The sequence below is a fragment of the Arthroderma uncinatum genome, assembly GCF_011692745.1.
Source record: "Arthroderma uncinatum strain CBS 119779 chromosome Unknown scaffold1, whole genome shotgun sequence".
Taxonomy (NCBI): domain Eukaryota; kingdom Fungi; phylum Ascomycota; class Eurotiomycetes; order Onygenales; family Arthrodermataceae; genus Arthroderma; species Arthroderma uncinatum.
This window is the reverse complement of record NW_022983863.1, coordinates 4,147,016-4,161,957: the sequence shown is the minus strand read 5'-3', so window position 1 is coordinate 4,161,957 and position 14,942 is coordinate 4,147,016. Positions and strand designations below refer to the sequence as shown.

The window sequence follows — 14,942 nt, the reverse complement described above, 5'->3', positions numbered from 1 at the left end:
ACCCGACTTTACAATCTAGAAATTGATATCGAAGGAAGAGCAACCAACTAGCCAGCCACATGTAATTGCGATACCCATACAGTTCATTTACATACTCTATGAGATATGATACCACGACATTCCGGACGGTCGTTAGAATTAGAACTAGCCTCTAGCAAATCAGAGATTAGAACGTTCTGTCCACCTTCCTTTGGCGATCATATGTGCTACCCTTCGATCACTGATATTTAAGTCAGAAAAAAGGAATAAGCAAAGAGAACAACAAATAAAAGAACACAGACGGAAACTGCATGAGTACTGGGGTATCGTATTTATTTCCATACCCACACGTTGAATGGAAAAATGAAAATAAAATAAAAACTCAGTGAGCCACCCAAACTCCAAGGAGGATGGCCTAGGATTACGGAAGGCACAGAGAGCTATATATACGGATAAGACCCCGCGGCAGCTCCGATATAACGTTTACTTTTACCCGCTGACCTGACTTCTGTTTGAGGATTTCGTACAGCGCATTCTAAAAGCACTGACATCTTTATTTCGGTTCTGCCCTTGCTGCGATCCCTTCCATAGAGAGGGTCCGAATCGAGTAGCTATGGCGTCCCTGTGGAAGTTTTATGTCTCTGAGATCATCAATTACACCGCACCATTTCAAACTGCTGTACTTTTTATTGGTCTCCTAGGATTGCTTATTCTGCTCATTGATCATGCAGATATCCTTCTACGCACCTGGCATGTCAGAGCTCTACATCGTGTATCCAGCCAAACCCTCCTAAAGACAAGGTTTAGGCTGAGATTGAGTGGCCGTGAATTAGAAAATGCCCTTCGAAATGCATATTATACAGTATGTCATCTTCAACTGGCTAATCGATAAATGTACTGACTATCTCGCATTATAGTGCACCAAAAAAGGCAAGGCATATGCAACCAAAGTGGATCTTGAAAATTGGATAGTCATGCTCCCATTGGAGACAATGAGAGAATGGTGCAATTTACCATATGATCGCCTGAACTTCACGACTTATCTCGAAAAAGTAGTTGCTTCTTTCTAACAATCTCGCCAATACCTATATATAAAGTGAGGCGCTGACACACTTCGATAGGTAGCGGCTATGGGATATCATACTCAGGTGGATTGCCAAACACACCTGAGCGCAATTCTTGCCTTTAACCAGAAGAAGCATCTTGGTTAGCACCCCCCACCCATACCTTGATATATATGCTAAGCATCATGCTAATGGCAAGTTTTTATAACCAGACAAGATTCGCGAGCTGATGGTAAATGATACCGATGAATTCCTACCTTCACTTCTTGGTGAGATGAAGGGCAGAGGTACTTTACCTTATTTTTATCCATCCTTCTAAATGTGAATCAACATCTGACACTCTTATAGAATGGGCCAAGTTCAATCCATTGGCAATACTTTCTTCGTTGTTGATGGTCTTCTCCACTTCCGTGGTCCTCGGACCAGAGTTCTCCAGAGACACGGAGCTTGTTGAGCAAATAACTTCGCATGTGTTGGGCATCGAATTAGTGCTAGCGGAATTCGATCGATATCCACGAATCCTGTGGCCCTTAGTATGGGGATTTTCCTCAGCAACCCGCAACTTTCGCTCAAATATCTTGAATTTGAAGAAAAGGATGGTTCCCGAAATAAAATACCGCATAAAAATGCTACGATCAGGCGAAAAAGCCGATGAGGATCTAACAATGCTAACCTTGTTTTTGAAGCTGGCTTTGAAGGATGGCATTCTTTCTCAGCAAGAGTGCCCTGGGTCTGAGGAGAAGCAGGTTGACAGCCTGTTCATGAAGACCTTGTTCCACATCTATGAAATTTGGGGGCCTATCGCGCCACTTACAGGTGCCATGTTTGCTCAGGCAATGGCAAATCTTGAACTTGTGGGCGAGCTTAGGGAGGAGATTTCGAGTTCCTTGGTCTCGTTGGGCGGGTGGAAGCCTGATATCCTGACACAAACACGAACACCGAAACTGGAAAGCTTCACGCGCGAGATCTTGCGTTTACATGCGCCAATTTCAAGCAAGTAAACCCCTAACCCCTATATTAGGTCCAGTATTCACTCCTTGAGCCGAAACTAACCATTTATATCAACAGTCAGCGTGTCTCGAAGGCTGGTTACGCCGCTCAAAATTAAGTCCCTGAATATGGCACTTCCAAAAGGGGCAGTCATCGGAATCCCAATGAGGTTTATCCACACTGATCCCGACATTTATCCAGACCCAATGACCTTTAACCCGTATCGTTTTTACGATCGAGGTTCCAAGACGTGCACCGTACGCGCGTCAACTTCCTCGGACACATTCCTTCCATTTGGCTATGGGACGGTGCTGTGTCCTGGACGATTTATCGGTGTGAAGGCAGCTCAGATTATCTTTGCAAAAGTTATCTTGGGCTACGATATGCAGTTTGCCTCCAAAGAAGACAAATTCCCTTCGATGATTATGCTCGAAAATACATGGATGTGGCTCGATACTAATATAACGGCACATATACGACGACGTCAACCCGAATTCCCTTGATGCGTCATGCCCCTTTTCTCAACTAGTTCCCAGCCTAAGTTTCATAATTTTCGGTAATACATCTAAAGGGTGCAGCTTGTGATGTGAATCATCCTGTCTCTTGTTTCCTGGTCCACATACAATGGGGTTAATTCGTCTCTCGGGGGTGCTTGATAGGGAAGATAGTATAATAGAATACGACGGCAATATTCCGTCCTTGTTGCTGCCTCAAGAAGCCTGGTTACTGAAGAGAGAAAGTGACAGCCATAACTGCACACCCTCCCTCATATCGTTTCCTATACTGAACTAGCATTCTATAATACTGATAATCCTTTTTACAGGGTGATCTAAGTAGGCTCTCCCCCCTTTTCCCCAATGTATATCACGTGATCTCGTTGTATCTCCGCGATGTGGGGGGAAACAAACCTCCATGCTCACTTGTCACTTCTTGCCGCGGGTAGGTCGATGGACGGGGGAAAAGCCGGTGCGGAGGGGCCTAGAGTCGCTCTCGGCGATTATCTCGGCATTTTCTCGCCATGCCTATTTAACTGCAGTCAGGCCCTACTTACCTTGCACTCGTTGATGTTGGCTCATTCATTCAATAATTGACTTGGAAGACTGCTCGAGATGCCTGTGACTGCAAGTGACGTTCACTCGGCTTCTTCGCCGTTTGCCGCGTTTCCTAGCCGACGAAGCGTTGTTCACAGTACCAATGGCATAGTAGTATGCACTCAACCTCTGGCTGCTGAAGCAGGTCAGAGGATCCTGAGACAAGGCGGGAATGCTGCCGTAAGTTGACACTTGGTATCAAATTCCCTACCTATACGCTAATTGAGCCTCTCTTATGGCATGTTTAGGATGCTGCGGTTGCCGTTGGTAAGTAGGATTATACTACCATATGATTATGCACAGTTCTACTATGCTAACCAAGCCATGGACAGCTGCTGCACTGAATGTGACTGAACCGCACTCTACCGGAATTGGAGGTGACATGTTCTGCCTATTTTACAATGCGAAAACCAAGAAAGTTCATGCCTTGAATGGTTCTGGACGTATGCCTGCCGGTGCCTCGCTGGACCGTGTCCGTAAAGCTCTAGGAGACGATAACATGACGCAGCTACCCAAGCTGAGCGTTCATGCTGTCACCGTCCCTGGGACCGCCGCAGGGTGGGTAGACACTGTGGAGAAATTTGGTAGTGGAAAAGTCTCACTCGAGCAAGTTCTCACGCCTGCCATAGAGCTTGGGGAGGAAGGATTTCCTGTGGCTGAGCTGGCGTCATCATTCGTATGTACTTTCGTGGCTGGTTTGCATGTGCAATGCTAACAACATTCTAGTGGAAAAACGCTGAAGATAAGATTTGCAAAGCCAGTCCAAACTTCAAGGAACTTCTCAGGGCCGATAGCCGGGCAGAAGGTGGCGTTAGGGCTCCTGCTCCCGGAGAAGTGTTCAAGAATCCAACTCTTGCCCAAACCTTCAGGGCCCTAGCAAGGGATGGAAAGGATGGCTTCTACAAAGGGGACGTAGCTAAGGCTATTGCTCAGATAGTCCAAGATAAGGGCGGCTTTTTGACCCTTGACGATCTCAAGAACCATGCGGAAATAGGAAGCCAGGAGGTAGACCCCATTTCCCTCAAATTCGACCCTAGCGATTTCGCCTCTTCCAAAAGGAAGGAAGGCAACGGGGAAGTTGAGCTATGGGAGCACCCGCCGAATGGCCAAGGAATCGTCGCTTTGATGGCCCTGGGGATCCTCAAGGAACTGTCTCGTTCCGGGAAGATTCCTCGTTTCTCAGCTGATCAGCATAACACGGCACCCTACCTACATGCTCTGATCGAGAGTCTCCGCATTGCCTTTGCCGATGCTGCATGGTGGGTGACCGATCCCGACGTGGAGAAAGTCCCAGCTCAGCAGCTCATCTCGTCTGCTTATCTAGCCGAACGAGCAAAGCTATTCGATCCCAGCAGGGTATCACCCGACATCATAGACCATGGCAGCCCCGCCCATAACCACAGCGATACCGTCTACCTCGCTGTCACTGACAAGGAAGGTAATGGCATCTCCTTCATCAACAGCGTTTACGAGGATTTCGGTACCTGCATAATTCCCGCTGGCTGCGGGTTCACCCTTCAAAACCGTGGCGCCAACTTCTCACTCCAAGTGGACCATCCGAACGTTCTGCAACCCGGGAAACGGCCGTATCATACTATTATACCTGCCATGGTTACTAACCCCTCAGACAATTCCCTGCACACCGTTTACGGCGTCATGGGTGGTTTCATGCAGCCGCAGGGCCATGTCCAGGTACTTTTCAATACTTTGGCATTCGACCATTCCCCACAGGCTGCGTTAGATGCCCCGAGATTCTGTATCGAGGCAGGCAGTAAGGAAAAGGGTCATGGCCAGGTCGTGTATTTGGAAGAAGGGATCAGTGAGTCAGTGGCAGAAGAGCTAAAACGAATGGGCCACCCGGTTAAAGTCCTGAAATCGTTCGAGCGAAGCAAGTTTGGGCGTGGACAGATTATCAGGTGCCATACTGACCAGGGAAAGACCGTTTACAGCGCCGGGAGCGATATGAGAGGTGACGGCGCGGCTTTTCCAGCATGATTCGAAACGAAAGTTAGATGATAACTGGTATACTTCTCAGGGCTTACAGGCCCTGGGTTTAATTTAGATAAGATTTTTTTGTTTACTTAATTCTTGGGTCTATTTCATCCTTGGTAGATTCATGCCTATCCTCTCTTGGTAACTTTCTCCTGGGGATCTTGGCCATACAGCCGAGTCGTCTCGAGTTGACATCCATAGAATTAGAAACAGAATTGTTTCGTTGACGGTTATTATTTTGACAGCGGGAGCATCTACCACTGTATTGATGATTAGGTAGAGGTGTATAGAACCCATCTTGTATACTCTTTAATTATATATGTACTTAGACCTTCTTTATTAGACGGTGTTATATAAACGTCTATATCTGTCGTGGTATATACTCCGGTTGTCAAATGTCAATCTTATGAACCATTAACGAAACCATTCTGTTTTTGTGTCTGATTCGCACCCGTAACTATGCCTTAGAGGCTATTACCGTTGATTCTCTCATGTCTCTTGCGCGGGTTGAGAAATTCTGAAATGAGTTGAGATTGGAGGTTAGAAGTTCTTTGGTTTCAGATTGTCATACCGTGAAGGAGTTCAGAGATTGGATCAAGCAATATTGTTAGATGCAAAGACAAAATGAGAACATGTTGCATTGTTGTCAACCACAAATTATGCTGAATACATCTAAAGGAATATATAAACTCCACGCTATCCAAGCCAATATGTTGCATCGTTTGTAATTTGCTGCAACCTCTCCCGCATGAGGTTGCCCAAAGCCGGCAAAAAGTCGATGGGGATCTCGTGGCCTTCCAGAAGGGACTGTTTACCCTCCGCATCTCCGCTGTACCGCTCGATGAATTGCAACACTAGCTTGGCCATCTTGGATAGCTCTCCCAATACCAGCATAGCCACGGCTTCGCTCTCTGGCGGCTCCCGAGTAGACGCTCCATGGCCATCCCAGAGACCCGTGTGACCCAGCACCGGTGGCGGCGGGTTGTTGCGAACGGATTTGGTGATTGTTATGGCGTGCATATCGATGATGGACGTGCAGATAGCATATATCAACATACCAACCTCAGCACGCTCAGAGCAGGGACATATCAAGATGGTGAAGAGGCGGCGAAGTACGGCGATGATGGTCTGCGCCGTCGAGTTTGCTAGGCAGTAATCTACCAACGATGAGCGTCTGAGCTGCTCAGCCGGAACTTCTAATTCGGAGAACATGTCCATAACGACCAACACGCAATCTGGGTCGACCTTGTGGTCGATTTTGTGCCTATGAATTTCAGCCAAATTGCCTTTTTGTTGTTGAGTTTTAAAGGATATATCATTTCGGTTGGGTATGAGGTCGACAGTGGAGCTATTGCGGCCCGCATCCACGCGGGAAGACAATGCTTTGAACTGGGACGATGATCTGTCCCCGTCATCTACAGATCCGGCCGTCCTTATGGCCTTGGTAGAAGATAGCCGCTCTGATTCCTCCCCACCTTGTTCTATCGGTGGAGGGCCCCTAGATCGGTATGGTCGTCCAATTCGTCGGGCATGGCTATAGGAACATGTGTATCCCGACTTCTCGCACCGTGCGCACGACGGCTTTTCTTTCGTACAGCGCACTTTGGAGGAGGAACAATTGTCACAGGAAGCCTTGAGCTTTTGAGATTGTAAAGACGAGGGAGGTAGAGCGGCTGTAGTTGATATTGGGGTTGACTGAGTTTGTATAGGTTCCATATTTTCCAGGGTCACCGTGTATCGTATGCTTAAATGGAGAGTTATTTACCGTTATTTACCTTCTAAAATCCCTTTAGTAATATTTAAAAAGGTAAAAATAAAAATCCCTTCTAGGATATTAAATTGAAAGGTAAGCCGCTCGCTCCCTAGTATTTGAAGAACCGAGTCGGCGGCCACTTCGCGGATATATACCTCCTATGAACGGGTCGGTCGGTTTTCACTAGCCTACCGAAGAATTCGAGGAACGGGACACGATTACTCATATTTTAGTCGGGCTTCATGTAGGTCCTTATAACGAAGCCGTTTCAACTATGTACGTAAACCGCCCCCATCTTCGGCCGCCCCCACTTCTTGTTCTTCTACCGCGTTGGCAGGAACCATCCTAAGCCTCGGTCAGCGCTTACCCTATATTCATAATGGGAATCCACAGCTCCTTTGCACACATGTAGTTCTTTTCCCTCTTACTACCTAGTTGGCGTAATCCTCCCAGCTTTGCATCATGTAATGGGACCTCGCTCCCATCTCATTCCTTACAGTTGGAGATATTTTTAGCATCGCCAAGATATTTATATGCACTCGTGGCAGAGTGGATACTGGTAAAGTGGATACTGCCAAGAACTAATCGAGCACGAAAATGAGCTAATAGGGCGATTTCTATATAAATTTTACATAATGATGATGGGGACAAAGAGTAGTCTCCACGTATAAGCGGCAAGAAGCTGAAGCCAGAGCTGGTCTAATGCTACACACTATGCTCGGTATTCCGTATATATTTGTTACTAATAAATTATAGGTTGTATATTTTGCTACCACTAGGCTTATCTAAGACTTAGCTGGTATATTTCCCTCTTTCTCCCTTACTTCTTTCTGTTTCCCAGCTTCTAGGGTGTCAGTAGACATATTGATATTGCGACCTCTTGGCCTTTCACCAATATGTGCACACCTGTCATTGATGATGGGGATTTCTGCATAGACAGACTGCCGTGCACATGTCCTCGCCATCAGTATCGCTCGGGGCACCACTCCGATAAACAATCGAGTCATGCCCAACTAGATGGTCAACTTGATAGCCCATTCTGGCATCTAAGACAGGTCACGCCGCCCACGGATAAGGCTCACGATTTTGATCACACTTTTTTGGAACCGCTGGATATTTTTGATATACACTTCAGCAAGGAATCGGAGCCATTTGCGACCGCGGCGCTACTTCCCAGCAGCAACGATGACTGTCTTTCAACAATACCCCCTGCAAACAATAGTCTATTTGGAGAGCCACCATTCGAGGCTCTTGATGCTCATTTGAATGTTAATCTTAATTTCACTGCAGATCTGCATTCTCTCCTTGCAAGTCCGTGCCTCGGATCTAGTACTGAATCTGGTGCAGAATCTGGTCCCAATACGAACTCTGGTTCATGCATGCACTATGCCCTTGGTTCTGATAATTCTGATAAGCCAATGCTGGATTACTCCACGCTTCCGGATAGCCACTCTTCGTCTCTCTCTACTCTGCCTCTTGGCTCTGAGAGCTCACTAATAACCCCTGTTCTAACACCATCACCACCACCTACAACGATGACATCTTTCTGTGTCGCTGAATGCCGCCCTCCTTGCATTATTACTGCGACCAAAAATCTCCGCTTACTCCATGTTCGCGAAAACAGTTGCATTTCTCTTCGAAATTGTAGCAGCAGCTGCGGAAGCCAGGATACCAGCGGCCCTGAACCATCACGCAAGTCGGGGTCTGTCCTCAAGGACAACAAAGAGGTCGGCATGTCAGTTTGCCGCATGCTACAATGCGGATGCGCTCTTCGTCCTCAGAATCAGGTTCTATTAGCACTTATCTGCTCTCGACTCGCGCTATGGTATCGAGCGATGGTCCGCGCGTGCTTTTCCCGACGTCCTAGCAGCCCCCCTGGCGGTGAAGATTACTTCGATGAGCACAAATCTTCGCCAGAAAAAGTGATATATCAGGCTATCACTATTGGAAATTATACTGTCAACAATATTTCCTTGGATTGGGATATCCAGGCCCAGGTGATACTCGAGGAGCTCGGACACCTGCAGCGTCTGGTCAATACGCTTTCAGCTCGTATCAAGCAGACTGGTACGTCACAATCAATGGAGCCAGATGCCAGTGTCAATGACTCCTCTACTAGATTGCCAGCAATCGCGCATGAACGACTAGTTGCACATCTGTTGAAGGAGGTCGAAGCGGCTCAGGTTGATGTAACTACGGCTTTGCGTGAACACCAGAATCTTCGAAGATAAGAACATTTGACATACAGATATAACCGATCTTTTACACAAAACAGGCAAACACATATTGACTCTCGTGTTGTGGAAATGTTTCTCAGCATTCTACTAAGCGCCAGAGCCATGATGCCCCATCTCTGGAAATATAGCATGTAGCCCAGAATCTGCCAATTCAACGACATGCCATTATCTCCTCCGAAATCAATTCCCTTCTTATAAATTCTATAATCTCCTTTATTTGATAATTAAAGGCTTATATTATACCTTTAGCCCTGGCGTAATCAGATGTAAGTATATCGGGCTAACAAGCTGGTTTCATATTTATGTGGCTATCTGTCTATATGTATATATATATAGTTGAGGACCGGAGATGAGACAAGAGATGGGAATATGACTAGTTAAGCTAAACACAGTGCGCTGACAAAGTAGTTATGTTCTTGGTTAGTAGTAACAGGGATTCTTATATCGGGACTGACTGTTTACTGGGTACCTGGTAATACCTGGCCGCCTATGAATCGTGGGAATCCTTGGTAGCCGATCCAGAGCTCACCAGTCCCGGGCGGGCCACCGACAATCTCGTTCTTGCGAGCCTTGAGCTCGTCAACATCCCAACAAGAGAAGACAATCTTGTTATTAAGGAATTCAGCTTCGGGGGAAACAATCCAAACGAGGAAGTCGGCGGGAAGAGAAACTGGGAAAGAGTAGTCATTAGGTAATTGAACACAGACGGGCTAGTCACGAAGAACAAATCAGTCGATACTCACTTTTGTCGAAGGAAAATGGCAATTTAATCGACTCTGACAGCTTAGCAGACATAGCTGTTCTGAGGAAACCAGGATGCACATTGTGAAGACGCACTTGCGGGTTCTCAATGGCGAAGGACTGCAGGACCTTGACGGCGGCCATCTTACTACTAACATAGGCGCCCATGCCGGTGAATGGGGGAAAAAGGATGCCAGCTGTGGTCAGATTGACGAATGTGACCGGTTTGTTCTCGATGGGCTTAACTGTCTTATTTGCCAGCACGACAGCCTGCACCGCTACCAGCGAACCGACAACGGTGGTCTTGTAGCCGTCTAGGAAAGTAGCTGGATCGGCTTCCAGGAGCGGAACAACAGGGGCCAGGGCGCCGGCACAGTGGATAAGGATATCGATGCCTCCAAACTCGGCGGCTACCTTGTTCATAACACCACGGACGCTCGAAGCATCGCACAGCTCAGCCTCATGAGTTTGGATCGTCACCTCTGCGTGGCTGTCGCGGACAATGGCGGCGATTTCGGCGAGAACGTCGGCGCGTCGACCGAGCAGGATGAGTGCTCGGGGGCCTGATGCAGCGAAAGATGAGGCTGTGGCCTGGCCGATACCACCGGATGCGCCAGTAATTAACACGACCTTGCCCGCAGTGGAGAGGCCAGGCTGAGTTGGATTGATGCCAGCATATGTGGCAGAGTGAGTGACCTTGGTGTATGAGGGCGCTGGTGGTGCCATTGTAGCTAGGTGGGTTGGAATGGCGCGTCGTAAGATTGGCGTAGATAGGTAGCAGGAGATACACAAGGTAGGGAAATACTGAGACCACAATTACATGGCGGGGGGAAGGATATATATGTAGACCTCCGTACTATATTAGTGTTTAGGCGGCAAGACGAGAAGTGGAACCGATGATCTACCCGCGCGCCTCGGGCCTTTTTTTAAGGTTTTGGCTTCAGGTACGGACTCCGAGATGTGGGGCAGCCATTTCGGGCACATGAAAAGCATAAAAACTCTCCGACGAAACCAATGATAACGGCACAACCGCGAGCTAAAGGTATGATACTGATTGGTCATAGAAATGATTTCATGCTAGGTGCTAGGTTAAGCTAGGAGATCAATCGAGCCGCGACACGAGAGATCAATACCTATTGAGAGATGAAAGAAAATTGTATTAATAAACATGAAACTTTCTGACCCTTATGCACTATTATTTCGGGACGGCCACAATGACCGAGTTCCGCATCACAGGACTCTAGGTCTTGATTTCCTTCACCTTCAAGCCTGCCTTGTCCAAAAGCGCATATCACTGGTCAACAGTTCTGTCCATCGCTTTAAGCATGATATACATCTGCATATCAAAACGTGGATTCCATCAGCGAACACCGGTATTTGGAAGAGCCAAATCATCGATCAAGACCTGGGAGTCCTCCGACATTTTTAGAATTAGCTAGCATTCCTTCACTAAATTATCTCGATAATCTTGTGCAGGGTATAGAGTAGCGAACCGTGTTCAGCAAGCGAACCATCATGTCATAAGGGGTCTCAAGAGCCTCGGATGCTTCGTGCAAATCATCTTGAAGGCGGAGTCAGTTTGCCTCAGTCAAGGTGGGAAAGGCATTCTGCTCTTTTGTATCCTTCCGTAAAGAATTAATACCCCCGTGGTAGCTGATCTTGATGTATTCCGTTAACATTTTTTAGCCCCGAGTTCCCCGGGTTTACCACGAGGGATTGGTAGGCTTTTCGGGGGCAATACACGGAGCCCGAGTTGACCTAAAAACTCCCCGAGTTTTGCTTTTGCTGTTAATTTTTTCGTATGATGTTAGAATGCCCCTGAGTATCCTAGAACATCTCAACGTATAAACATAGATTAACGTAAAATTTACTTGCTTCAAGCTTCGCCATCCATATTCACTAGCAAATATCAGAAGAGGACGAGGAGATAGACATATCCGAATGGGGCCATTGTATGTTTTTAACGAATAGAACCAGATATCTCCTAGAAATCCTTGGTGAGCAGGACTCATTCCCTCGACCGTTACTTGCCTACACAGATATTGTAACCTGCCCATATAATACAGTTAGCCCCGACCTTCGGGTTCCAGGTGTTAAAATCATTCGTAGTAATTTTATATTTTTTTTGGATTGCATCGCAGTTGTCGCCGCTAACAAGCTTGTGCCATTTCTTACAGCACAAGGCCCCTGGCTGTGTTGGAGTGGGTGCAGTAGCACATGTTGGAGTGGGAGCTTGAGTCGTTGGCTTTGTGGTAGGTGTGCTAGGAATACCTATTATTACTCGGATTTAGTGATTAATTTGATGTATAGATACGGTATAACTTACCAATGCAATAATAGTATCCTATCCAGACTGCAGAACAGTCAGGTTTGACAGCGGGGTTCCACTTGATGAACTGCTCCAATGCGAATGTGCCATAGCGGTTGGCAATAACTGCACAGCTGTCCCCTAATACGGCTTTATAGTACGCCTTGCAGTTCGTAACAATCCCATCCTGCGTCGGCCAAGGCCCAGCCGAGATCGGCGCTCTGCTAAACGTGGTCGTGGTCGTTGTCGGCTTCGCAGTTGGGGTACCTGGAATAGCGACACAGTAGTAGTAGCCAGCCCACATGCCGCTGCAGTCGCTCTTAACTGCCGGATTCCAGGCTACAAACTGTTCCACGGTAAAGGTGCTAAATGCTGCGGCTACACCGAAGCAAGTATCATCGGAGACCGCTTTGCGGTACTTTGTGCAGCTGGAGACAATACCGTCCTGCGTTGGCGATGGTCCGGCAGGAGTCATTATCGTAGCCATTGGTGCCGACGTGGTAGTCAACCGGCTACTCGGTGTTCCTGGAATGCCCACACAATAGTGGTACCCGGTCCAGAGCCCCATGCATGAACTTCCCACCGCGGGATTCCAGCCATAGAAATCTTCGAGCAAGAAAGTGCCGAATTTCTTGACGATGATCTCACAGTTGTCATGCGAGCCAGCTTTGTAGAAGTTGGTGCAACTGTCGATAATCCCACTCTGGTTGGGTGATGGTATAGGCGAGCCGGTCGTTGCTGGCTTCACAGCGGTCGTTATCGATGTACCAGTTGGAGGCAGCCCATAATTGACTTCCACACAATAGGAACTTCCAATCACGATGCCGTCGCAGTTTTCTCTAACGGAAGGATTCTAATATCGTCTTAGCCATAGAATATAGTGTACGCAGATATGAACTTACCCATTTCACAAAGTCCTGATGTGAAATCCCCCAGTTGGCTTCAAAGTATCTGCAGTCATGATCCTTTGTTACCGCATCATTAAAAAGCGTACAATCTGAAGGCGCATTGGGATCAGTACGCCCGCTTCTCCGTTGGCCTCTGTTATGGGAGCGAGCAGCAGCGGAGCTGCACAGAAGGCTATATAGAATAAGAGCGGTGCGCATGGTTGTCACTGTCTGGGTACCTCGGGCTATGTGGTTGGCATTCTCGGAGGTGAGAAAAAATATGCACCCGTGCTCCTCTTCTAAAAGGCGCGGTTGTTCACCTACGGGTCATCCCAGCTCCCCATACATAATATGTTAGTCTCATTATATACTATTAGTTTCTTTGTATTGGTTACGACTCGTACCTTATATCCAATGGTTTCCATTTGACACTACACACTTTGTCCCTTGTGGTTAGTTACACGTGGAAACTATAATTAGGGTAACGAGTTATCCTGGTTACACGTGGAAACTAACGTGGTTCACCACCGAATGACCGCCACCACCTAATGACCGGCGCTTTGGCCACCCCATCCAAATCGCTGCATATATTAAATATCAACCTATTTCAACACAACGTAAATAACGAATTAAATTAGCTATTAAATAACGATAGTAGGGTTCCAAATTACATATAAATTAGTAAGGTTAAGAAAATAAACGAGTGTTGGGCTTGATAACTCGCCCGGAACGGCTTGCCCGGGGTTGGGATAGGAAGGGTGGTATTGAAGGAATAGGATCGATTGGAGCCACCTTCGTAGGTGAAGTCTTCTTCTTTCCTAATCGGGAAGGTGAGATAGGGCTTAAGGCGTTCTTTTCAGCCTTCCTGGCCTTCTTGGCCATCCGTTCCGCTGCTTGTTCACCCGCTTTACGCTTCCGTTCAATCGCAGCCTCTGCGCGCTGCGCTGCAGCCTCTTTACGAGCCTCCTCATGGGCTTCCTTTCGCTGCTGTTGCTCTATCAACCTTTGAGCTCTCTTTTCTGCTGCTTCCTGGGCTTTAACATCCTTCTGAATTGTACGCTGAAGCTTTGATTGTTCAGCCTGCGCTATCTTATCTTGTTTTTCATGCTCTATATTAAGAGCCCGTTGCCTGGCTGCTTCAACTTTAGACGGAGAGAAGAACTGCGCCTGGCCAGCCCGTTCCTTATCAAACAAGCCCATTGCTTTACCTCTCTTCCTTTGCTTCTTCTCCATTTGTATTACTGCATGAAGAGACCTGTTTTCATGGGCTAATATCTCATTCTGGAAGACCAGTCTTTCACTAGCATGAATGACCTTTTGAATATTGATTGAGAGGCGCGATTGCCTGCGGTAAACCTTCTTAATTTGACGGCGGAGGCCTCGAACAGTAGTAGGGGTAGGAGGAGCAACCAGGTCTGGAGGGGTAATTGGTCTTCGTTTGAAATATTTTAATATCTGTTCAGGCATGAAGGGGTAGATACCCGTTGTTTGAAATGCAGCCTTAACGTTCTCAGGTGTTACTGCTTTACACCATGCTGTATAAAAGAGCCTCCAGAAATCTCTCTTCCTCATTGATGAATACCCATAGCTGCAACGGAGAAGGGTATCGATCTCTTGGGAGTATGCCTTAGCCAGTGGCCCAAAAACTCCAACATCTAATGGTTGTAATCGATGAGTTGAATGCGGAGGAAGGATTGCAAGAAGGATACGGTTTTTATCTGCGTAGTCGATAAAGCGCATATTGATATGAGAGGAGTGGCCATCAACAATAAGAAGCCTTCTTCCTCTATCAGCCTTTGCCTTCGTATGCTTATTAAATATCTCCAGCCAGCTAAGCCCGTAGTCATCACTGCTCCAGCCGTTGGGTGAGGCTGCAAAATAGGCTGTTTGCTCATGAGGG

General features: G+C 47.2%; 6 protein-coding genes across 6 annotated transcripts; 3 read left to right on the top strand and 3 right to left on the bottom strand.

The window, feature by feature from the left end:
* Positions 1-1,272: 1,272 nt before the first annotated feature.
* On the top strand, positions 1,273-2,044 carry GIQ15_01265 (cytochrome P450; the record flags this gene model as incomplete). The annotated part of the gene is made up of 2 exons (XM_033548682.1): positions 1,273-1,330; positions 1,392-2,044. 2 exons carry the CDS (start codon positions 1,273-1,275, stop codon positions 2,042-2,044), a joined length of 711 nt encoding a protein of 236 aa, XP_033409633.1.
* A 1,098-nt stretch (positions 2,045-3,142) lies between these two features.
* GIQ15_01264 (uncharacterized protein) lies at positions 3,143-5,119 on the top strand (the record flags this gene model as incomplete). Its single annotated transcript, XM_033548681.1, has 4 exons — positions 3,143-3,304; positions 3,373-3,391; positions 3,457-3,800; positions 3,851-5,119. The coding sequence occupies 4 exons, from the start codon at positions 3,143-3,145 to the stop codon at positions 5,117-5,119; spliced, it is 1,794 nt and encodes a 597-aa protein (XP_033409632.1).
* Positions 5,120-5,812: 693 nt separating this feature from the next.
* On the bottom strand, positions 5,813-6,832 carry GIQ15_01263 (uncharacterized protein; the record flags this gene model as incomplete). The annotated part of the gene is made up of 1 exon (XM_033548680.1): positions 5,813-6,832. One exon carries the CDS (start codon positions 6,830-6,832, stop codon positions 5,813-5,815), a length of 1,020 nt encoding a protein of 339 aa, XP_033409631.1.
* Positions 6,833-7,765: 933 nt separating this feature from the next.
* GIQ15_01262 (uncharacterized protein) lies at positions 7,766-9,100 on the top strand (the record flags this gene model as incomplete). Its single annotated transcript, XM_033548679.1, has 1 exon — positions 7,766-9,100. One exon carries the CDS (start codon positions 7,766-7,768, stop codon positions 9,098-9,100), a length of 1,335 nt encoding a protein of 444 aa, XP_033409630.1.
* A 464-nt stretch (positions 9,101-9,564) lies between these two features.
* Positions 9,565-10,573, bottom strand: GIQ15_01261 (uncharacterized protein; the record flags this gene model as incomplete). Its single annotated transcript, XM_033548678.1, has 2 exons — positions 9,565-9,776; positions 9,850-10,573. 2 exons carry the CDS (start codon positions 10,571-10,573, stop codon positions 9,565-9,567), a joined length of 936 nt encoding a protein of 311 aa, XP_033409629.1.
* A 1,568-nt stretch (positions 10,574-12,141) lies between these two features.
* GIQ15_01260 (LysM domain-containing protein) lies at positions 12,142-13,261 on the bottom strand (the record flags this gene model as incomplete). Its single annotated transcript, XM_033548677.1, has 2 exons — positions 12,142-13,008; positions 13,058-13,261. 2 exons carry the CDS (start codon positions 13,259-13,261, stop codon positions 12,142-12,144), a joined length of 1,071 nt encoding a protein of 356 aa, XP_033409628.1.
* Between the last annotated feature and the right edge of the window lie 1,681 nt (positions 13,262-14,942).